A 23,404-nucleotide genomic window follows, 5' to 3' on the forward strand; every position below is an offset into this window, starting at 1 on the left:
AGGATGATCTCAGGGTCTGGGTAGGTCCATACGGAGAGAGGTGGTCCTTGATGTATTGTGGTTCTGAGCTGTTTAAGGCTTTATGGGTCAAAACCAGCACTTTCCAGAATTGTGTACTTTCCAGTTTATGGGCTGCATCTACTGTCACTGAACCTACACTATCGAAGGCACATTAACACCATGTCTTTTGCTTCTCTTTCCTAGCTTCCTTGCCTGTTGACTCCATGCCAATAGTACACAGTTCCCTGCTCTCTCAGGGTGAGGCTCCACTCCAGCTCTTTCCCCGCCTACTTTGGTCTTTGCTCAGTTTCATACTCCTTCCACTCAGGTTCTCTGCATCCACCACTACATCCTTCCTGCAGATCTCTTCTTCTTAATCTAGCACTGCCTCTGCCCCTCTTCCTTCAGGAACCCTATCTTTGGAAGCTCAGTTCCTCTGAGCTCCGTTCTTGCCTTGTAAAAACTGATATGAATCCCACGGCCATTCAACGCACCCATCCGTTTCTGTCTCACCTGATGCAAAGCCAAGTATCACAACCGCCATTAGGCCACAGAAGCGTATAAGATCTCCAAAGATCATCTGAAGGTAGGAGAGAAATGAGATGTTGTGAAATCCAAGCTGTCCACATTACAGTTATTTCCCACCCAATAAATATCTAGTTAGGAAGACTAGGTAGGTTCGCAGGCTATAAGGTAAAGGTAAAGGGACCCCTGACCATTAGGTCCAGTCGTGGCCGACTCCGGGGTTGCGGCGCTCATCTCGCTTTATTGGCTGAGGGAGCCAGCGTACAGCTTCCGGGTCATGTGGCCAGCATGACTAAGCCGCTTCTGGCAAACCAGAGCAGCGCATGGAAACGCTGTTTACCTTCCCGCCGGAGCGGTACCTATTTATCTACTTGCACTTTGACGTGCTTTTGAACTGCTAGGTTGGCAGGAGCAGGGACCAAGCAACGGGAGCTCACCCCGTCGCAGGGATTCGAACCACCGACCCTCTGATTGGTAAGCCCTAGGTTCTGTGGTTTAACCCACAGCGCCACCCGCGTCCCTTCCACCTCAGTACTCCCTGCTAAAAAGCACTGCAACGGAAAGATATTAGGTTGGCAGGAGCAGGGACCAAGCAACCGGAGCCCACCCCATCATGGGGATTCGAACCGCCGACCTTCTGATCGGCAAGCCCTAGGCTCAGTGGTTTAACCCACAGCGCCACCCGCGTCCCTTCGCAGGCTGTAGATACCCTCAAATTGCCAGCTCCAGATTGCTGGAACAGATAGGCCATTAGTCTGATTCAGCATGGCAACTCTTAGGACGCTTTGGAAAAAACCTGTTGGCATTTAAGGCATTTTACTCCTGCTTTTGGAGTCTATTCCTGCCATGGCCAGCCATTTTAGCCCTTTCTACGCAACAGATTCTTCTGGAAGGAAGTTTAGATAGGAGGCAAATGGGAGACAGAATCTTGAATTCGTGTATCTGTATTTGCAACAAGGCCAGGTGGCATTCCTCACCTTCTGTATCATAATGGTGAAGGGGCCAAGCATCTGAAACCCCCGAGCGAAATACATGATGTTGCACCAGCCCAGAACCAAGGCACAGGACATGGGTACCACCTCTCCATCGGTGCTTGTGAGTCGCATTACCATGGTCACCAGGATCAAACATGCATACACAATGCTGCAAAGGAAATGGTACGGTCAGGAATGTGGACATCTACAGGCGGTTATCCCACTGTCAGGGACTGGCTGGATGAGAAAGGGTGGTGGGAGCCGCCCACCCAAGAGCCCCCCAAGGAGGACACAGAAGAAGACAACTCAGATCCTGGTGGTGGAACACTGAAGAGCAGTCTGCAGAAGGGACAAGCTGGGAGGTGCTAGAAGCAGGGGATTGAGCGATCAAGAGGGGCAAGAGAAGGAGAGCCTTCCAGGAAAGGCTTAGAAGATGAGAGTCACAATGGGAGTGCAGATTCAGACAGAGAGGAATCAGGGGTTGGCCCTGCTACACAGGATCAAGGAGAATGATGCACATGGCTGAGCAATGGGCCAGACAGGCCCAGAGGAGGAGTTCGCCCCCTTGACGCAGCCTTCGTCTGCTTGGGAGGGATCTAGCGTGAAAAGATGGAGGGGAAAGAATGGAGGTAGATTTTACTCTAGGAAAAACCCAGCGAACAACCTAGAGGCTATCGCTGTGTCCTCTTGAGAGACTAGCTTCTCACTAGCTTCTCTCGAAATTCCTCAGAACTACCAGCTGAGGAATAAAACTGACTAATTCACTCACATTTTGACTTCAGGCAGAAAGTGTTAGTTGCGACTCTCTGAGAGAGATTTCCAAAGAAAGAGATCTGGGATAGGAGAAGCCCATAAAAGGGGTGGGATGATGGGGAATAAGAGACAGAGAGCAGGTTAGTAAAGGAGGGTTTTGGAGATGTAGAGACTCACATGATGATGTGGAAAGGTCCTCCCAGGATGGTTCGTCCAAAATACTTAGTGGCTCCAACTCTTAGAATATCTGGAATCTGAAACAATTGCACCAGTTAGAAAGGAACAGCTGTTTTTCACCCAGAGCTGGAGCTACTTGTGCCCTCATAGCAATTTGGTCTAGCCCAGCAGCCTACCCTCATTATGATTATTTTTTATTATGCTGCCTATTATTATGCTTTATATTGTGTAATTATTATTATGCTCCATAAAATGTGTTCTTAATGTTGTACAACGTCCTGGGATCTTTTGGTAAATGGTGGTATATAACAACAACACCTTGGGCTTTTCCGTATCCTAAATACCAGTTTAAGGGTCTAAGGGGTGTTAGGGAAGAGATTAAGATCTGTTGTGGAAGTGATATGCTCCCAAAAATAAGTAATTTTAAAATATAAGCTTCCATGAGTCTATTGAATAAAGTCAAGCATAGATCATCTGGATAGTAGTGGCAAGGTAGAATCTACTCTAGAGATTTGGGGTGTATTGGCCAAACACTTCCAAGCAGGCAGCATAAATACCACAAACTATATTTGACTCAATGCATAAAATCAACAACAAGTTGGATTGCCTTCTTTCAGTCTGCAAGATAGGTAGCTGCTGATTATAGTAATCAAGTCATGTATTGTCAGGGGTTCAGGAGCAGAGGGACAGGAAAGGGAGGAATTAGAGACCGAGGGAGAGGAATCCGAGGGAGAGGTCAGCGATGATAGCCATCCGAGGTCTCTAAGTCTCTCCAGCGAATCAGAGGATTCACAGAAAGGGGCTCCCGTGGTCAGAGCTAGGGGGTTGCCAGAGGGAACACCCCAGGAAGGAGGGGCCAGAGGGGACTCAGAGAGCAGCAGCTGGAAATCGGGACCAGCTTCCCCACCGGAGAGCAGTAAGGGGGAGGAGTCCCAAACATCGGCAGCAGGCAGCTTTCCGTCAGCGGAAGGACATGAGTCAGGGTTAGCCACGCCTGCATCAGAGAGCGAGGAAACGGTCAGAAGGAAGGTCGGGGGCAGCGCGCGCGCGCCAAGTTCAAATGTACAAGAGGGTGGCGCAATGAGCAGCCCGGAGAGGGAGCCGGGTCCCAAAGCCCGCCGAAGAGAGGGGGAGGAGTCCGAAGGGTCCGCTTCCGAGGCGTCCAGGAAGGAAGGCACCCAGGGGGGTAGTAGGACCCAGAGGAGGAAGGAGAAACGTAGAAGGTGGAGTAAGGCTAGAGTCTTAAACTGGTGTACAGGGGGCGGAGACTCAGACGAGGCTTCGCTGGTCTAGGGTCTAGACGTAGAGATGCACGCTAGGGTTTGAAAATGGGAACTAAACCTCAATAAAGACTTTGTACAGTTCTGCTGGCTAGCGTTGGTCTTCTGTGAGCTGGGACCTGGAGGCAGTCTCTGACATGTATAGTTTGCACTGTTGTTTGCTAGCAGTTGGAAATGCTTGGGCCAAACTACAGTGCCCATGCTTTTCTGGAGGAAGTGTTGACAACTGAACTGGTTTCAAAATTTTGTAATCTAGATATGCTCTATTAAAGCACAACAGTTCGGTGCCAACCCAAATGGAAGATGGAGCTCCTGGACTGGCTTTGGTTTCGTTTGAACAATAGCTGTTGCTAGTTTTCCTCACCTCTAGGAGCAAAATTGCCATGGCTCCTATCACAGTGATCAGCTCCCCCACCAGCCTGAGATGATCTTCATATGTCTGATAGGACTCCTAAAAAGAGAGAAGAAAGGACGACTGGTTAGTGAACGAATAAGGAGACGAGAAAGCCCTGAAAAAGCGACACATTGAACTTGGAAAGGCTCAACCCTTGATTTCCCCCCATTGCTTCTGGGCATCTTTAAAAATAGGGTTTTGTTTTTTACATTGCTTTGTATTCATATTCTTCTGTTTTCTTTCTGTTCGTTTCAGCTTTGAAAGTTCATAAATGTTGTTTACTTTGCAGGCACAATTAATAACTTTAAAAAGACCACAGCCAATAAACTTTTACATGGATAAATACATAGTTGGAATGCACCCGGGTTTCCTGCATTATCTCTTTGCCCTCTCCAAACTCTCCCTATGGCGATAGATGCAATAAACTCACTGAGATGGAAGAGTGGATTGCTGCCATTTCAGGCTGCAGGTGGGGAGATGCAATTTTTCAAAATGTGGAACTTCAGGGAGAAAGGTTCCAGCCTAGCTGTGTCTCTGCTATGGTAGTTATTTTAAGTATTAAAAGGTAAAGGACCCCTGACAGTTAAGTCCACTTGCGAATGACTCTGAGGTTGCGGCGCTTGACGTTTGTCCGCAGACAGTTTTTCCGGGTTATGTGGCCAGCATGACTAAGTGAAACCAGAACAGCGCACGGAAATGCCATTCACCTTCCCGCTGGAGTGGTACCTAGTTATCTACTTGCACTTTGACGTGCTTTCGAACTGCTAGGTTAGCAGGAGCTGGGATAGAGCAACGGGAGCTCACCCTGTCGAGGGATTTGAACCGCCAACCTTCCGATCAGCAAGCCCTAGGCTCAGTGGTTTAGACCACAGCGCCACCCGCGTCCCTTTATTTTAAGTATGGATGTATTCAAAAGTGAGATACAGCTTTCCCCACCTGCAATCTTAAATGGTATAAAGCCCTTTTAATTCTTTTAGGGTTTTGCTATTTGTTCCTGCCTCGTTTTGCAGCATGCATGGATTCACTGAGAAACGTGGACCAATAGAACAGGCCTGTTTATTTATATAAGAGGCTATTAACAAAAAATAATTGAATTTTAACAGGAGGAAACACACACATACACACCTGCAGCGTTTTCTGCAAGGCAATGGTCATGTCCCGCTCATCCGTTTGGTTTTCTGACCGTGATTTCAGAGGTCTGTAAATGCAGGACAGGGTGAAGCAGATAATGTACAGGACATAAAATAACGCCAGGAAGCAGAAGTATGGGCGCCCATAAGTGTTCCACTTCAGACTCACAAGCTCCTTAACTGGCGTGATGTCAAGGATGCGACGAGCCTGTTGGGAAGAAGCAGAGATTGACTTTAGCTCCAAAAGACATTTCTTAATGGGACACAGTTTGAAGGGAGGTTGGAAGAAACACATTTCTACAAAAAATGTATCTCCACAAAGCGCTCTCTCTCTCTCTCTCTCTCTCTCTCTCTCTCTCTCTCTCTCTCTCTCCTTTCCATCCCAAGTGAGGGCGAATTCTTAGAGAAGAATGAGTGCAGGTTTCTGCAAACATTTGGCAGGGCTGCTTTCCAAAGCATGAACAAAAGGGTTAGACTGCTTATCTGTCGTGAACAGGGACGGAGGAGAAATATGATTCAGTTCACATTTAAAGCTCAGTCTTTCAGATCTTTACTTTCTGAAACAATGTGCAAACCAAAACAGTCGTCTTTGAAATTCTACACTGATCTGAATTTTGCTATGGAGTTCTCCAACCGACAGTTGTTTACAAAAATGCATGCATCAGGGGGACATTTAAAAAATTAAGACGCTAGTGGAAGTAACATACAAAAAATGCATTCACTCAGGGGAAATAGCTTGCAAAAAGGGTGTACACAAGTCAAAACTGCATATAGAAACGCGTTTATTAGGAGAAATTCGCCCTAAAACGCTGATGATTTTCAAACTGCTGCAAAACATAAGAGAACTGAATTTTAGCTTGGAAAATGAGAAACTAGGAAAATTTAAATGGACAGTTCTTTCCATCCCTAGTCTTGAGTGGTTGTGTGTATATGTCCTGGTGCAACAGAGAGCAGATTAGATGGCTGTAGGTAGAGGTGGGGGGCGCAGATATGAAGCGCTCTGCCTTTTTCTGCTTAAAGGGGAAGCTCTCTGCCACAACACCTAGATGGTGTTATTCTTTGCCCTTCGCAACACACAAATCCTGCCTCTTCTTTGAAGGATTTAGCTTTATATCTTAAGTCACTATTCCCTGCTGAAAGGAACCCTAAGTAGACATATTACGACATTTCCACATCCATGCCCCTTGCTCCCTTTACTGCCTCCCTTGTATATTTCACCACTTTACTGTCTTAGGTTTTACATGTTAAGTTCTTTAAAGCAGGAAGATCCCATTTATTTACGTTACACTGTTGCTGCAGACGTAGCAGAGAAAATGATGATTTTTATAATGAGGTGGTAAGGTAAAGGGACCCCTGACCATTAAGTCCAGTCGTGGCCGACTCTGGGGTTGTGGCGCTCATCTCGCTTTACTGGCCGAGGGAGCCGGCGTACAGCTTCCGGGTCATGTGGCCAGCATGACTAAGCCGCTTTTGGTGAACCAGAGCAGCGCATGGAAACGCCGTTTACCTTCCCGCCAGAGCGGTACCTATTTATCTACTTGCACTTTGACTTGCTTTCGAACTGCTAGGTTGGCAGGAGCAGGGACCGAGCAACGGGAGCTCACCCCGTTGCAGGGATTCGAACCGCCGACCTTCTGATTGGCAAGTCCTAGGCTCTGTGGTTTAACCCAGGGGAACAACATACGGAACCAATGGCACAATCCACCCGGAAACCCTCCTCTGCAGGCTCCCTTGAGATGAATGGGAGCTGAGCAACAGCACCAATTGCACCTCAAAGGCAGCTGGGAAACTTGGCAAGCTCCTGCCGGAGTTCAGATATGTGGAAATCCATTTCCTTTCCTCCCGCAACGGGGCATATTTCTGTGACGTGCAAGAGATTCTGCTTCTGCAGCCCACAAACCGCTCTGAGGAGGGAAATCTGTAGACTACTGTGACTCAAGGAATCTGCGGTGGGGAGAAGCCACGCCTTATAGGGCTTCTTCCCAAATGCCTGTAGAGTTGCTAGGGGAAGGGGGAAACTGCAAGAGAGTCTCGCGCTTCTATTCGCTTTCCTTGAAGGAGCAGAGGAGGTGAAATAGGGCCCTGCCCTCACTTTCTCTGTCGGTCATGAAAGCTTGGGGGCAGGGGGAGGCACTCTCCACTGGCCAGATAGTGACAGGATTTGTCCTTTGGGAATGTCTACAGACATCATATAATAATAAGACAAGCCATTTATTGGGTTTGAAGACCTTACAAAGGAAATGCTTTTGCCCAGTATAGCAATTAATCCTCATGATGGGTGTGGGTCTGTTTATATGGCATACCTTCCAACATTTCTCTGATGAGAATAGGGATGTCCTATTCCATCATCATCATCATCATCATCATCAATACCCTGCCCATCTGACTGGGTTGCCCCAACCACTCTGGGCAGCTTCCAACAGATATAAAAGCATAATACAGTGGTACCTCAGGTTACATACACTTCAGGTTACATACGCTTCAGGTTACAGACTCCGCTAACCCAGAAATAGCGCTTCAGGATAAGAACAGAAATTGTGCTCCGGCGGTGCGGCAGCAGCAGGAGACCCCCATTAGCTAAAGTGGTGCTTCAGGTTAAGAATAGTTTCAGGTTAAGTACGGACCTCCGGAACAAATTAGGTACTTAACCCGAGGTACCACTGTAAAACATTTTTTAAAAACTGGGCTGTCGTCAAAGGGCTCAAGAGGTTGGAAAAAACTCCATACCCTCCAACATTTCCCCAATGAAAATAGAGACATCCTGAGGAAAAGCGGGACATTCTGGGATCAATCAGAAACTGGGACTGCTTCTGTAAATCCAGGACTGTTCCTGGAAAATAGGGATGCTTGAAGGGTCTGGTGTTGCAGAGGGGGGCAAGGTTAAACTCAGGGTGCATCTTAGGGCTCGTCCTATCAGGCAAGAGATCTGGATGAGAGCAGACCTTTATTTTCTACTGCACATGCAAACATCTCTTGGCTTAGTCCTGATACATATACTGGAGGAAGCATCTACAAAAGGGTAACAGCAGTTTCCTGGTGGGCCAAGAAAGTGAACAAGAGTGGCAAGGAATTTAAAAAAAGGTGGGGGTGAGATAAAGGGTCATAGGTCAGGGCTAGGGAGTCTGTGGTCCTCTGGATGTTGCTAGCCTCCAAATCCCACCATCCCTAAGCATTAGAATTGCTGGCTGGGGCCGAAGGGACTAGAATGCAACAACATCTGGAAGGCCACAGGTTCCTCATCCAGGGAAAAGAGGCCTTCAAACATGTTGCTGTGAACAGAAGGCGCATAAAGTTAGCAATAAAAGGGAGGATGGAACACAGAGGTGGGGAAGTTTGCTCACCAGGCTGCGAAGGCAATCTTTTTTTTATTGGAGTTTTAACAGCCAGCATAAATGCAACTTTGCTTATCTGAAACCGCCACCCAAGATTTACAGTAATATAGGTGCCAAAAAGGTAGAACAGGGGAGGGAAAGTGGAAAATGTTTACAGAACAATGTGGAAAATGGGATTATAGCTTCTCGTGACTTCTGCTAGCAACTGATGTCATTAATAGATAGGCCCAAAGAGTTGTACGACACATACTTCAATGGGGATGCCAGATAATACCTTCGTTATGTGCTGGTGCTTGCAAGAGATCTGCTACCTTGCCATGATAAATTAATTTAATAAAAGAGAGGCAACCTAGGACAGGGGCAGGCAGATGGGAGAGAGGGAGGGTGGAAGCAGGCACTTCCACATGGCAGTTTACTGCTAAGTGTTGCTAATCCATGCATGTGCAAAACCATCAGTCCAACTGGCTATATCCTATGCATAAGATCAGTATCCCTTCATTGTTGGATACCGTGCATGTTTTGTGCAGCTTCCACAGGACGTCATCCTTATCAAAATGCCATTCATTTTCACCGTTTAATCTGGATTTATACCATTTCGGGGGATTAAACAGGGAAACAATGCCCAAAATCATGTGGCAGGAACTCCAGTTTACTGTTAAAACATGAAATTGTGCTGATGTGTATACAGTACAGGCCGACGATTACCCACGGGTGGTATCTAGGATTTGTAATTTATGCTCAGAGGCAAATCCTATAAATGAAGTAGGAAGCAGCAGAGAGCGCATGGGGGCGTTAATTACGGTATTTTTCGCTCTATAAGACGCACCAGACCATAAGACGCACCTAGTTTTTGGAGGAGGAAAACAAGAAAAAAAATATTCTGAATCTCAGAAGCCAGAACAACAAGAGGGATCCCTGCGCAGTGAAAGCAGCAATCCCTCTTGCTGTTCTGGCTTCTGGGATAGCTGCGCAGCCTGCATTCGCTCCATAAGATGCACACACATTTCCCCTTACTTTTTAGGAGGCAAAAAGTGAGTCTTACAGAGCAAAAAATACGGTACTCTCTAGGGCTAGTTATAGCTCTAAATGCATAGGAGATCTGAAGCAAACCTATAATGAAAAAGAAAGGGAAAGAAGGACGACATTGTGCAAGCCAGAGCGGCGTGCTGCAGTGTTGGGTGTAGTGTTGGGTGTAGTCAAAGACCGAGGCTGCATATGTGAATGTGCTTCCAACCACGTGCCACAGTGCCATTTCATGTTTATGATAGTGCAAAGAGGTCAAAAAAAGAAACTAAGGTGCGGTGACGTCAAATGTCCCAAATCATACAGGCGAGCTGGTTGATAACAGTTGCTGCCACAAAGCCATTTAACAGGCCTACTGTGCGAGGAGTATTTCCCATGTAATAAACAAGCCATAGAATTTAATGGGAAGACGGCCAAGCAGCATATGGAACTTTCACAGCAGGGTTTGCAAAGTCTTAACAGGCAAACCATTTGTTTTTCGGGGACCACAGAGCTGCACTGCCAGAGTTCAAACCTGGGAAATTTGGACTACAAAGCATGCACTGTATCACTGAGCTGTAGTCTTAAGAAGCTGCAGTTTTCAAAGGTCATTATATATATATATATACTTTTTTCAAATGGGGTTTTCAGTAAATCAGTGGCCAAGGCTTCAGAATAATTGGCTATTCTCAATGGCTTTGCAGCTTAGGAGCCCTTGTTATTACTGTGTTTTCAGGCTCAGAGGCCAAATCTAAGGCACTGCCTCTGACCAAACCTGCGCTTCCGCTTCTGAATTTTACTCACGGGAAGATTCTGGATCATATGAAAAGTGACTGTCTATCTAGCCCTAGCAGCCACCGTAGCCCTGTTGCAGCTTCCCAACAGCCTATACTGTGTGGTGGGCATCCTGGGGGAAAAGGAAGGTTGCAGTATCTAGTGGGGTTCTTAGGAGGCCAGAGGGGTAGAAGCAGTTTGCAGTGGGAGGAGGAAAACAAACAGGAAAAGAAAGGACTGATGAAGCTAAATTGCCCAAGTTTCATGAGGCTAGATGTGTGTGCATTAAGGCTTCATTATCCCACTAAATCCACTGCAATTAGTAATGTGAATATTTCAGGCAGCTTCTTGGATCTTTAAGAATATTACACAATGCAACTTACACTTTGAGATGGATTGCAAAGCCCCAGAATACACAACCGCCATTCCCTTCCTAATAAAGGCTGGAAGCCAATAGGGGACACAGGGCCAGCTTGCTACAGGCTGAAGGCTACTGTGCAGAGGCTACTCCTGCTGGATACACCTGTAATCCTTAGAGGTACTTGAGACCTTTCAAAACAGAATTTTCTTTTGACTTGAAGAAAGCAGTGAACTTTGCTACGATATCTCTAGAATTCTGTTCTGAGAGGAAAAGCAACATAAAGCAAGGAAGCATACCTATCAGTTTGAAAAAGAGATCTGCATGCTGTGCTGAATTGGCAAATTTAACGATGGGAATTAAGAGATCAAGAAGAGGCAGACTTTAAGGAGGAGTGGAAACCTTTTGAGGAATATTTATAGAATTGTTGTAAACATGTAAAAACACAGGTAGGATTTGAATGAAGAGCCGCAGTTGAATACTTGTTGGAGAATGGTGTGGAAAAGATAAGGTACAGAATCTTAATAATATGCAGCAATTTTAGAAATTACGGGGAAAACCATGGAGGGGGTAGAGGGGAAGTCGAATGTGAAACGAACGTGTATCTGGAAAGTACAGTGGTACCTTGGTTCCTGAACAGCTTGGCTCCTGAACGCTGCAAACCCAGAAGTGTTCCTGTTTGCAAATGTTTTTTGGAAGACGGGTTCCGATTGAGTGCAGGAAGCTCCTGCAGCCAATCGGTAGCTGTGCCTTGGTTTTCAAACAGTTTCGGGAGTCAAACGGACTCCCAGAACAGATTAAGTTCGAGAACCAAGGTACCACTGTATTAATTTGTAAACTTTGGAAATTCAGAAATATATATATATATATATATTAAAGAGCTCTGCATGCCGGTAACGCATAATTCTGTCCTTTCCCAAGTTGGTATTTCTGGACGTTAAAAGAACATCTCCATCAATGCAAACTGCTCAAACCTTGTAATGCTTTGGTGGCCAACATTGTGCGTATTACAGCCTACTTAATTTCACTGAGAAAACAGAAAAGCGCACAGGCTGTCACCTGCAGCTTCAGCAATGTTCCAATGGACAGTTTGTGTATTTGCAGTGCAAGGCTGCATTCTTTCCCTCTGTCCCACAAAGTTGAAGTCCGTGATGCAAATCCTGTTCTGGAATCCCACCACTTTTTCTCCTTCTTCCTTTCATCAGCTGGCCAAGGAAGTCCTAAACACTGTGGATTGTACGGACAGCTGGCATAAGGACCACTCAGATTGCTCCTTCCATAATACCAGCACAAGTCCTCTTTTTCACAAAGACAAAAAAAAAAAAAAAGTATCTGAGTTCCACAGTACCTCTCTTCTCTTGGTTGAGACAATAAGCTCTAGAAAAGGCTGGTCTTCGTTCCAGGAGTCAATTTCCGTGAGGTCGTAGAAAATGTTGTTAATGGGCCCAAAGGACCACATCACGTGCTTTCGCTTCTGCATAAGGTGCTGGAACATCTGAAGAAAGACAGCAAGGGTTACAGAAGATCCAAGACTTGGTGCCGGATTGTTTGGGTTGGAAGGCAGAGCTTATTGTTGCCATTTGGGTGAAAATTCATTGACCCCAAAACCTACTTAATTTGCACTTCCTGAAACAATATTTGAACTGATGGAACACAGCTACCTTTGAAATTTTTGTATTTGTTCGCCTAATTGGGCATGAGCAAACCTGGAAGCCAAACCCAGTGCATAATTAATCTACTGTACACATTTCAGATGTAGGGTGGCGCTGTGGGTAAAACCTCAGTGCCTAGGGCTTGCCGATTGTATGGTCGGCGGTTCAAATCCCCGCGACGGGGTGAGCTCCTGTCTTTCGGTCCCAGCTCCTGCCCAACAAGCAGTTCGAAAGCACCCTTAAGTGCAAGTAGATAAATAGGTACCGCTTTATAGCGGGAAGGTAAACGGCGTTTCCGTGTGCTGCGCTGGTGCCGGCTCGCCAGAGCAGCTTCGTCACGCTGGCCACGTGACCTGGAAGTGTCTCCGGACAGCGCTGGCCCCCAGCCTCTTAAGTAAGATGGGTGCGCAACCCTAGAGTCGGACACGACTGGCCCGTACGGGAAGGTACCTTTACCTTTACCTTGACACATTTCAGAATAGTTTTTTTGCAATGATCTTGTTTACCAATCCAGTTTTGCAAACTGGAGTGAGGTAGGAAAGGGGATCCGCAAACCACTAGAATTTATTGGTTGTGCAAATAAATTTTCTACATGTGCCCACAAGTTTGAAATTCCATTTGCTTTAAAATAACTCTCCCCCCCCTTCAAGGTGTCTCCCACATTGATTAGTTGGACTGTGTGCTCACCACAGTGTTGCCCTCGACTCCAGCCAGTTTGAATGGAGTGAGGCCTTCGTGGTTTTGGATCAAGTCGAAAGGTCCCAGGCCAGCCTCTCGTTTGTCATAAGCAAGCAGCAGGCTGTACATCTGGCATGCAAAGGTCCTGTTGGGTTGAAGTACCAGGACATGGAGAACAGTGTTACCTGAAATGGAAACAGCATAAGAGAACCATATTCAGGGAACTGAAGTTATGAAACACAGCAGTTGAGTGGTAATGCTTACTGTGCTAATATCAGATTATTTAGTAAAGTGAAAGCTCTGCTCAGGAGTGATTTAAACCAGTGTTCCCCAACCTTGGGCCTTCAGCTGTTTTTGGACTACAATTCCCATCATCCTTGACCACTGGTCTTGCTAGCGAGGGATGATGGGAGTTGTAGTCCAAAAACAGCTGGAGGCCCAAGGTTGGGGAACACTGATTTAAACCAATGGAAGTACCGTATTTTTCGCTCTATAAGACGCACCAGACCATAAGACGCATCTAGTTTTTGGAGGAGGAAAACAAGGGGGGGGGATTCTGAATCCCAGAAGCCAGAACAGCAAGAGGGATCGCTGCGCAGTGAAAGCAGCGATCCCTCTTGCTGTTCTGGCTTCTGGGATAGCTGCACAGCCTGCATTTGCTCCATAAGACGCACACACATTTCCCCTTACTTTTTAGGAGGGAAAAGGTGAGTCTTATAGAGCAAAAAATACGGTATTTGATTAAATCAATGTTAAACTGATGGGGCCAATTTTAAAGATTATGGTTTTGCACTGAGCACCACCTGGCATTTTTTTGAGACTATTTCAGCTGTGGTATGTCACAGGCAATGAAAAATAAAGCATTAAAAATGTCCTTTTTAAGAAAGAATAGAAACTAGAATTAAAATTGTAAAGAAAAACCCACTTCATAAACAAGACAAATTTCACCTGTATCATCCTTTGTCTAATAATGGGCTATTGGTCATTTGTCGCACACTTGTAATTGGTTCATTGATTGGGCAAATATACGCATGTAAAATTACCACCCCCTCAGTATATGAACACTTTTGTGATATGCTGCTTTATTTTATTTATTTAATTACATTTCTATTCTGCCCTTCATCCAAGGCTCACAGGGCGGTTTACATTATTAAAACACAAAAATACAGAACATAGTAACGAACAAAAACAATACCCACCACAGTTTAAAAGGTCATAGATTGTTTAATCAGCTTAAGGCTAATTAGTATTGAGGGGCTGTATGTACCGTATTTTTCGCCCTATAGGACGCACTGGCCCATAGGACGCACCTAGTTTTTTTGGGGGGAAATCAAGGGGAAAAAAATTATCCCCCCCCCCCAGGTTTGCGCAGCCATGCCCAAGCTAGAAAAGGGAGACGGAGCGCTCCGTCTCCCTCTTCTGCCTTCAGGGACAGCCTCCCTAGCCTCTGTGGGGCAGCGCACTCCACTGCCCTGCAGAGGCTTTGCGCAGCCATCCCCAAGCTAGAAGAGGGAGACGGAGCGCTCCGTTTCCCTCTTCTGCCTTCAGGGACAGCCTCTCTAGCCTCCATGGGGCAGCGGCTTGCCAGCCGCCAGCCTCCAGATCAGGTCGGGGAATAGCGGGGTGGCAGCGCTCCGCCTCCCCGCTATTCCGCGAGCTTGTGGGGCTGGCGGGGGGGGGGGGAGAGAAGCAAGCTTGCTCCCCCCCCCCCCGCCAGCCTCCAGACCAGGTCAGGGAATACCGGGGTTGCGGCACTGCGCCTCCCCACTGTCCCCTGAGCTTTTGGGCTGCAGGCTGCTGCCCGCAAGCCTTGCGAGCCCGCGGGACCTCCCGCCGGGCTCGCAAGGCTTGCGAATAGCTTCCTGAAGCCTGCATTCGCCCCATAGGACACACACACATTTCCCCTTCATTTTTGGAGGGGGGAAAGTGTGTCCTATAGGGCGAAAAATACGGTAAATATAATTGCCTGATCCATGAATCAGTTAAAAGCATGCAATCTTTATAACAATGCATGTCTTAATCTAATAACAACCCTCTTTCTTAGACAAGGAATGGTGCAGGTGTGATTTGTCCGGCTTATGGGTGCGTTTGCAGCAAGATGATATTTAATTAGATGCCTTCCACCTCAAATTTCAACTCATTGGCTTCTACCATGATCAACCCAGGAAAAAAAATATTTGCCCCATTTTACTAAAAAGAAGAAATTAATTCTCCTTCTGACTGCAGGTCTCTTACCTAGAGAATCTTGTGCCCTGATATCGGCTCCATTTTCCACCAAGAGGCTCACAATTTCCTCATTTCCTGTGCAGGCGGCAAAGGATAAAATATGCTCCCCTGAAGAGAAATACAAGAGACAAAACAGGATTAAAACAAGACCCAAAGATTTGGAGGGGGAGGGGATATTTCTTTGAAGTTTAGTAATTAAGGCTACAACATTTGGTTGGCTCATTGGTTGGACCAGCGTTTGACAACCCGGTGGCCTCCAGATGTTTTGACTACAGTTCCCATCATCCCCAGGAGCGCCTGATGGCTGGGGGATGATGGGAGTTGTGGTCCAAAACATCTGGAAGGCACCAAGTTGGCAAAGTCTGGTTAGACTAATTATTTTTTCATTCATTAACAAGGTGCCCCCTGATTAATCACAAAGAAGATACAGGTGGTTACAAAAGCTGTAGGTGATGGCTGCCTTCTTAGAAGAGACATTCCTCCTTTTTTCATGCAGAGACTGCCTCTTCTAAGATTGTGCCTGCTGTGGAACATTCATGCATCTGTAATGGTTCTATCTAGCAGCATGAAGGGGGGAAATCCTTATCTCAACAAAGCAGATCATTGGAAGTGTGGGTCGGGGAGGTATCAGGCTGAGAGTTAAATAGTCATGCCATTTGTAATTGGGACTGGAAGAGAATTTTGTCTAGAACAAGTTGGTTTTTATGTCTGGCTCTTTCTTTCTTTCTTTCTTTCTTTCTTTCTTTCTTTCTTTCTTTCTTATTCAATGCAACTGGTGTCAAGGGTGTTTTGTCTTATCACTTGGTGACTTGTCTGTATGAATTGGGCATTATTACAGCCATAGATGTTGCACCAAACATTACTAGGAAATATATTAAAGGTAAAGGTAAAGGGGGGGCGCGGGTGGCGCTGTGGGTTAAAGCCTCAGCGCCTAGGGCTTGCCGATCGAAAGGTCGGCGGTTTGAATCCCCACGGCGGGGTGCGCTCCCGTTGTTCAGTCCCAGCGCCTGCCAACCTAGCAGTTTGAAAGCACTCCCGGGTGCAAGTAGATAAATAGGGACCGCTTACTAGCGGGAAGGTAAACAGCGTTTCCATGTGCGGCTCTGGCTCGCCAGAGCAGCTTTGTCACGCTGGCCACGTGACCCGGAAGTGTCTCCGGACAGCGCTGGCCCCCGGCCTCTTGAGTGAGATGGGCGCACAACCCTGGAGTCTGTCAAGACTGGCCCGTACGGGCAGGGGTACCTTTACCTTTAAAGGTAAAGGGACCCCTGACCATTAGGTCCAGTCGTGACTGACTCTGGGGTTACGGCCTACATCTTGCTTTATTGGCCAAGGGAGCCAATGTACAGCTTCTGGGTCATGTGGCCAGCATAACTAAGCCGCTTCTGGCGAACCAGAGCAGCACACGGAAACGCCGTTTACCTTCCCACTGGAACGGTACCTATTTATCTACTTGCACTTTGACGTGCTTTCGAACTGCCAGGTTGGCAGGAGCAGGGACCGAACAACAGGAGCTCACCCCGTGGCAGGGATTTGAACCGCCAACCTTCTGATTGGCAAGCCCTAGGCTCTATGGTTTAACCCACAGCGCCACCCATGTCCCTCTATATTGCTTGTTGCTAAACGGCAATTCTAGATGAGAAGGGCAGAGCCACTGTCTGAACTTGCTTGGGGTGCTGGTTTTGAACAGAGGCACCAAATTGTCCCCCGCATTACAGAAGCCTGACTGACCTCCACTAGGAGTTGGGCATTCAGTGCTTCTGGTTCCATGTTGTGGAACACTCTTGCAGGAGAGATTTAGCGGCCATCCTTGTTTTACTAGCAAACCGGAGGTTAAACTAATCCCTTTCCGGCCCTGGGAGGAGTGTGGGGAGTGTTCGCGCAACACATGAACGTGTCAAGACACACAGTTTGGAAAGCTCTGCTAAACCTTGTGGGGCACAACATTTCTACCAGCTACCAGAAGCAATCCCGTTCTCTGGAGCAGCCGATGCAAATCATACCAAAGTAGAAGAGGCTTTTGGGGTTGCGCCTGAAGAAGAGTCCTGTAGCTCGAGGAGTGGAGATGTGAGCCCCTTTCTTGACCAGACATTTCACTAGGTTTATATTCTGATTGATCGCTGCAATGTGGAGAGGTGTTTGTCCTGCAATTCACATTAAACAAACAAAGCAAACCTTCCATTAAAGACTCGCACCAGGACATTCTCTGCACTGATCCTTTGGGAGTGTTATTCTGTCAAATGCTAGCAGACATAATAGCAACATTTTGTTTTTCGGAGCCATTTAAAAAAACCATGGGTGAGTTTCACCTAACCAGCCCCATCAACAGACGGTTACTAAAGGAATTGCATTTGTGTAAGGGGGCTTCCTCCCTCTCCTCCTCCTGCATCCCCCAAATTTGCTTGGGGAGTTAAGAGAACCCCTTAGATCAACACATGGGGTGGAGGAGAGAGGGAGATCCTTCCATCTGGCAAGCTGAAATGCTTTCACAAACAGAACAATTGGAAGTGCACAACACTGAATTCCACCCCATGCTTCAGAGGATTTATTTAATGAGAAAAATAATGACCCACATCTTTTGAATCCTGTATTTGGGATTTCCATCTCTCTCTAAAACCATTTCCACTGCACTTCTTCTGCACTACCCTTTATCAGCTATTGCAAAAGCAAAAGGACAAACTTCCACTCATTGTCATACATGCATTTTATCTGTTGTTATCCGTTTCAAATTATGATACGAGTTTGCAAACATTATAACTGCTCATCTTTTTCTATGCGAATTGCAATCTGCATTTCGACAGCAATTACCTTCATAGAGTTCTGACGTCATCTTTTCATTAATCAGTTCTGGAGCCAGCTCCAGGAGTACCTCTGCAGCTTCCGTGTTATCGTAGAGAGCAGCTATGTGCAGGGCTGTCTCTCCCACCGCTCCTGCGCAGGACGAGGGAAACACAAAGGTCACCTAAGACTGAACTGCACTTGGGGCCGAGCTAGACATCTATGCATCCAGGTGCCTGACTTGTTCACATTTAAGCCCGTGGGTGGATGAAAAATTCTATTTTTATAGTGAAAAGGGGACATGTTGAGAGAGTGAGTGAGCAAAGTTACATGCTCCCCTCCTCAAATTCCATTGTTTCAGACACTTTTCTCCCAACTCAAACTCTGGTAGAGGTGTGAAGAAAGAAGAGTGTCTATAAGTCTGGGATAGTTAATGTGGTGTTCATCAAGATGTTGTTGGACTACAACTTCCATCATCCTTGCCCTTTTGGACTACAACTTCCATCATCCATGACCTTTGGCCATGCTTTCTGGAGCTGTAATCCAGTATCATTTGGAAGGCACCACATTGGCTATGTCTCGTTTGTGACAGGCAGGTGACAAGGGACGGTTCAGTCCCCCCCCCCCCCGCACATATGTCCCCTTTTGTTGTGAAAATTAGACTCTCTGACCCTCACTTTGTGAACGTGGTGGCCATGTGACCAAAAAAGGGGAGGCTGCTTCCCCTATCCCTCTAGTATGGCTTGTAACTATAAATAAAGATAAGGAATGTACCCAAGTGATATGGGGTATTTGAGAAGTGGTTCGCCTTAGGACACCAACCTAGATAGTACAAACTAGGCTGTAGTACCAATTCCATTGGACAGAACCAAAGCTAAAACATTGCAGGTGCTTGGACTAGATGACCCTCATGGTCCCTTCCAACTCTAAAATTATTTGATTCTATGATAGGTCAAGGCAATTTAGTTTAATGTGGCTCTTCAGTGGACCATGCACCGCTCTCATTGTAGGGATCTAGGATAAGCAATTCCATCTCCCCCAGGGAGGAAAATCACCTTAGAGAGGATGGCCGAGATACTAGGTGGTGGAATACTCCTTCACAGAGGTGAGATGCCCATGGTAAAGGGACCCCTGACCATTAGGTCCACTCTGGGATTGTGGCGCTCATCTCACTTTATTGGCCAAGGGAGCTGGCATACAGCTTCCGGGTCATGTGGCCAGCATGACTAAGCCGCTTCTGGCAAACAGAGCAGCACACAGAAACGCCGTTTACCTTCCCGCCGGAGCGGTACCTATTTATCTACTTGCACTTTAATGTGCTTTCGAACTGCTAGGTAGGTTGGCAGGAGCAGGGACCGAGCAACGGGAGCTCACCCCGTCGCGGGGATTCGAACCACCGACCTTCTGATCGGCAAGCCCCAGCCTCTGTGGTTTAACCCACAGCGCCACCCACATCCCCTAGGATAAGTACCTCTTTGCAAAACGTCACAGGAACCATCCGAGATCAATTTCCTGATGAGCTGGACATTGTTCTCCTTGGCAGCCAGGAGGAGTGGAGTCTCCCAGATCCTGCAGGTGAGAGAGAAAGAAAGAAGAAAAAAACTATTCACATTTTGCTCCAGTGAGAAATTAGCTCTTGAAGTTCAAGACTCCTTATGGGGGCTGACAGCATATGCTCTCTCCACAAGGATGGAAGGAAAGGGTATGAATGGGAAGGAATGATAATAATAATAGGTATGATCCTGTGGTGTTTGCAGAAATCCAGAATCTGTCAAATGAGAGGAGTAAAAAACAACAATCCATATGACGAATGAAGTCTTATCAGCTTCTGCAGTATCTATCTGAGGCCACACAGCGGCAGTACAGAGGCAGAAGAAAGATGCAGATTCAATAGGGTTTTATGGCTGCAATTAGTCTTTTGCCACCAACACAGCACTCTAGAAACTAGTAAAAGTATTATGGGGTTGGCTTTCATTGGCCTGGTTTGTCAAAATAAGGAAAACTTCAAATGCACCTAACCGGGGTTATTATGCTCCAAGAGTCATTTTTTTCAGCAGTTGTGTGGTCAGTCATTGCAATATGCATTACAATTTAGTAGCTGCTTTATATAAGCAGCAATAGGGTGACCTTTACCCTGATGGAATTATAGCTACTCTGCTATTGACCATACGTCCCCAGGATTTCTTTTTCTGATTCCAAATGCAAGGAACGAAAGTCTTCATGAGTTTATGCAACTTGGGAGGAATTCTACCAGCCAGCCACCCTCATGCCATACAGTTCCACAAGAAGCAAGTGGACAGATATCAGACAACTGGCTCTAACTAGCTTTAAAATCTCAGCAGAAGAGGGTCAAGGATTGTCAACAAGATCAAGACCTTTAAACCCATGGAATGGCTATGGGGGGGGGGGGGGTTGGAGAAAGACCTGAGAAACCCCTGCCTCACCCCACTACAAGAGAGAGGGATCCACTTCCTGTAACAAGAACTACAAACCTTTTATTTATGCAGTGTTAAAGGTTTACGTACAAACAACGGGGGGGGGGGGGGGAAATGAGCAAACACAATCGCCGTCCATTCCTAGGGGTTCCAACACCCTGAGGATACAGTGGTACCTCGGTTTTCAAACAGCTTAGTTCACGAACAACTTGGAACCCGAACGCTGCAAAACCGGAAGCAGGTGTTCCAGTTTTTGAACTTTTTTCGGAAGCCGAACATGCTCCGTTTTGAGCCCCCCGTGTTTCCTGTTGCACTGCTAATTTGCGTCCCCCCTATTGTAATTCAAGCCTTCTCTTTCCAATTGCAATGTTCTAAGGTGATATTTGGAGCTTGTATTTGGTGCTTTTGCTTTTGCTATTTATTTTGCGTTTTTTGTTTTGAGGCTTTTTCAGTTAATTTGTTTTTGACTGACTGATTGTGTGACTGCAGAAATCAATAAAAGCCCCCCCCCCCAACAATGACTATCATCAGTACAGGTAGGGGGAATTTTTTTTAATTTTTATCATCTACAATGCTGTTTTATTTATTTATAGTACAGTACATTGATTATTGCTTTCATTTTATGGATCAATAGTCTCGTTAGATAGTAAAATTCATGTTAAATTGCTGTTTTAGGGGTGTTTTTAAAAGTCTGGAATGGATTAATCCGTTTTGCATTACTTTCTATGGGAAAGCACACCTTGGTTTTGGAATACTTTGGTTTTGGAACAGACTTCTGGAACGGATTAAGTTTGAGAACCAATGTATTAGAGAAGCCCTGAGAGTTAATAGTTTACAGCCATTCTGCTCTCTGGATAATAAATGAATGAAGTATACACATACCAAAATCATGGGTGTTACGGCCTCTTGTGGCGCTGTGGTCTAAACCACTGAGCCTCTTGGGCTTGCCAATGAGAAGTTTGGCGGTTCAAATCCCTGGGACGGGGTGAACTCCCATTGCTCGGTCCCAGCTCCTGCCAACCTTGCAGTTCGAAAGCACGTCAAAGTGCAAGTAGATAAATAGGTACTGCTCCAGCGGCAAGGTAAACGGCGTTTTCATGCGCTGCTCTGGTTTCGCCAGAAGCGGTTTAGTCATGCTGGCGACATGACCCGGAAAAACTGTCTGCGGACAAACACCAGCTCCCTTGGCCTGTAAAGCGAGATGAGCGCCGCAATCCCAGAGTCGTCCAGGACTGGACTTAAATGTCAGGGGTCCTTAACCTTTAATGACTAGAGACAGAGCTGGTCTCGTCTCCCTCAGACCTTTCCCCAAATGTATTATGGTGATGAACAAAGCACTTCCCTTTAAACGCGAGCCGTTTTCAAGTAATAACATTTATCATCTTAAACAGCACTTTCAGATGGAGTGTTTTGCGTACATTATCTCACAGTGACCTTTACGGCAACCCTGTGGCATTATCAGTATTATTATCACCCTCATATTACATGAGTGGTTTGACTAAGACCATTTAATGATCTCATGATGGCAAGGGGAGGATGTAGTGCCCTAACTTCAGCTCAGTCTCTTAGCAACTAGAGCAGCTGAAACCCCTTTGTAGCACTGGGCAAGTCATTGCTTGCAATCCTATGCACACAACTTGGGAATAAGCCTTTTTTTTTGTAACTTAGCGGGAATTTCATAACTCGCCATTCTGAGCCATGGACACCATTTCAATAAACTCTTATTCATTAGATTTGCCTTGACCGTTAATTAAATGCTTTCTGTGAGTTTAAATGACGGCCAAGTAAATGCTTATAAACATAGCTGGTGTTGTAGGAAGTAGTCCTAAAATTTCCCCCACAGAAAATTGCTGAGGGTCTTAAAGGTATAGGCAAAGGGACCCCTGACCATTAGGTCCAGTCGTGACCTACTCTGGGGTTGCGGCGCTCATCTCGCTTTATTGGCCGAGGGAGCCGGCGTACAGCTTCCGGGTCATGTGGCCAGCATGACTAAGCCGCTTCTGGCAAACCAGAGCAGCGCACGGAAACACCATTTACCTTCCCGCCGGACCAGTACCTATTTATCTACTTGCACTTTTTGGGGTGCTTTCGAACTGCTAGGTTGGCAGGAGCAGGGACCGAGCAATGGGAGCTCACCCCATTGCGGGGATTCGAACCGCCGACCTTCTGATCGGCAAGTCCTAGGCTCTGTGGTTTAACCCACAGCGCCACCCGCGTCCCTTAAGGGTCTTAGTGGGCCACTTAATGATTTTTCTGCCTGTTGTAATAATTGAAATGTACCGTGCTAGATGCTGCATGATTTTTAATGGTTGTTGGGTTTGTTTGTTTTTACAGACATGCCAAAGACCACCTGAATGAAGCTCTCAGATCACTGATGGCCTGTGGAACACTGTTTGGGAAAGTCTGTTGAAGGTGATGCATGAGTACTTGTGGATAGCTCACTTGGTTAGAACATAGTGCTGATAATGCCAAGGTCACAGGTTTGATTCCCTTATGGGACACCTGCATATTCCTGCATTGCAGGGGGTTAGACTAGGTGAGCCTCAGGGTTCCTTCCAACTCTACAATTCTATGACCATCTATTTTTCTTCCAGTCAACAAAACAATCGCGGCCAGGAAAGCCACAAAAATACAATTCTTTTACAAAGCGAGAGAAAAGAAAGTAGTAAGTGATCCTCGTTTTCACTTTCCCAAAAAGTCTTTGAAGGGTTTTTGTTGCAACAGAATGCTACAACCGTTGCTACAACAGTTTCTGCATCAGTATAGATAATAAAGCCAAGAAAACAACATAACTAGTGTTTGCTTTCCAGCAATAGCATTGTAAAGGACAGTGACTGGGTTTGGATACAGGAAATTCACAGTAAAAAAGAAATCTAGGAAAATCTTATCAGCTTCGGCCTTATATGGCTTTAGAAAAGGTAAATTCCAAGTTTCGT

The 23,404-nt window shown here is 46.3% G+C and overlaps 1 protein-coding gene across 2 annotated transcripts in view; it reads right to left on the bottom strand.

Annotated features, from left to right (window-relative positions):
• Nucleotides 1–23,404, bottom strand: part of LOC114587917 (transient receptor potential cation channel subfamily V member 6) — a 42,958-nt gene that overhangs the window by 8,060 nt on the left and 11,494 nt on the right. For both annotated transcript variants that reach the window (XM_028712789.2, XM_077921079.1), the window contains exons 2-12: nucleotides 19,505–19,602; nucleotides 18,064–18,186; nucleotides 17,259–17,399; nucleotides 15,265–15,363; nucleotides 13,039–13,214; nucleotides 12,048–12,194; nucleotides 5,229–5,441; nucleotides 4,074–4,160; nucleotides 2,430–2,506; nucleotides 1,503–1,668; nucleotides 514–580 (exon numbers count right to left, since the gene is read on the bottom strand). In XM_028712789.2, the coding sequence (XP_028568622.2) occupies nucleotides 514–580; nucleotides 1,503–1,668; nucleotides 2,430–2,506; nucleotides 4,074–4,160; nucleotides 5,229–5,441; nucleotides 12,048–12,194; nucleotides 13,039–13,214; nucleotides 15,265–15,363; nucleotides 17,259–17,399; nucleotides 18,064–18,186; nucleotides 19,505–19,602 (1,394 nt within the window). The remainder of the gene's footprint in view (nucleotides 1–513; nucleotides 581–1,502; nucleotides 1,669–2,429; nucleotides 2,507–4,073; nucleotides 4,161–5,228; nucleotides 5,442–12,047; nucleotides 12,195–13,038; nucleotides 13,215–15,264; nucleotides 15,364–17,258; nucleotides 17,400–18,063; nucleotides 18,187–19,504; nucleotides 19,603–23,404) is intronic.

The sequence above is a fragment of the Podarcis muralis genome, chromosome 17 (assembly GCF_964188315.1).
Source record: "Podarcis muralis chromosome 17, rPodMur119.hap1.1, whole genome shotgun sequence".
Classification (NCBI taxonomy): Eukaryota; Metazoa; Chordata; class Lepidosauria; order Squamata; family Lacertidae; genus Podarcis; species Podarcis muralis.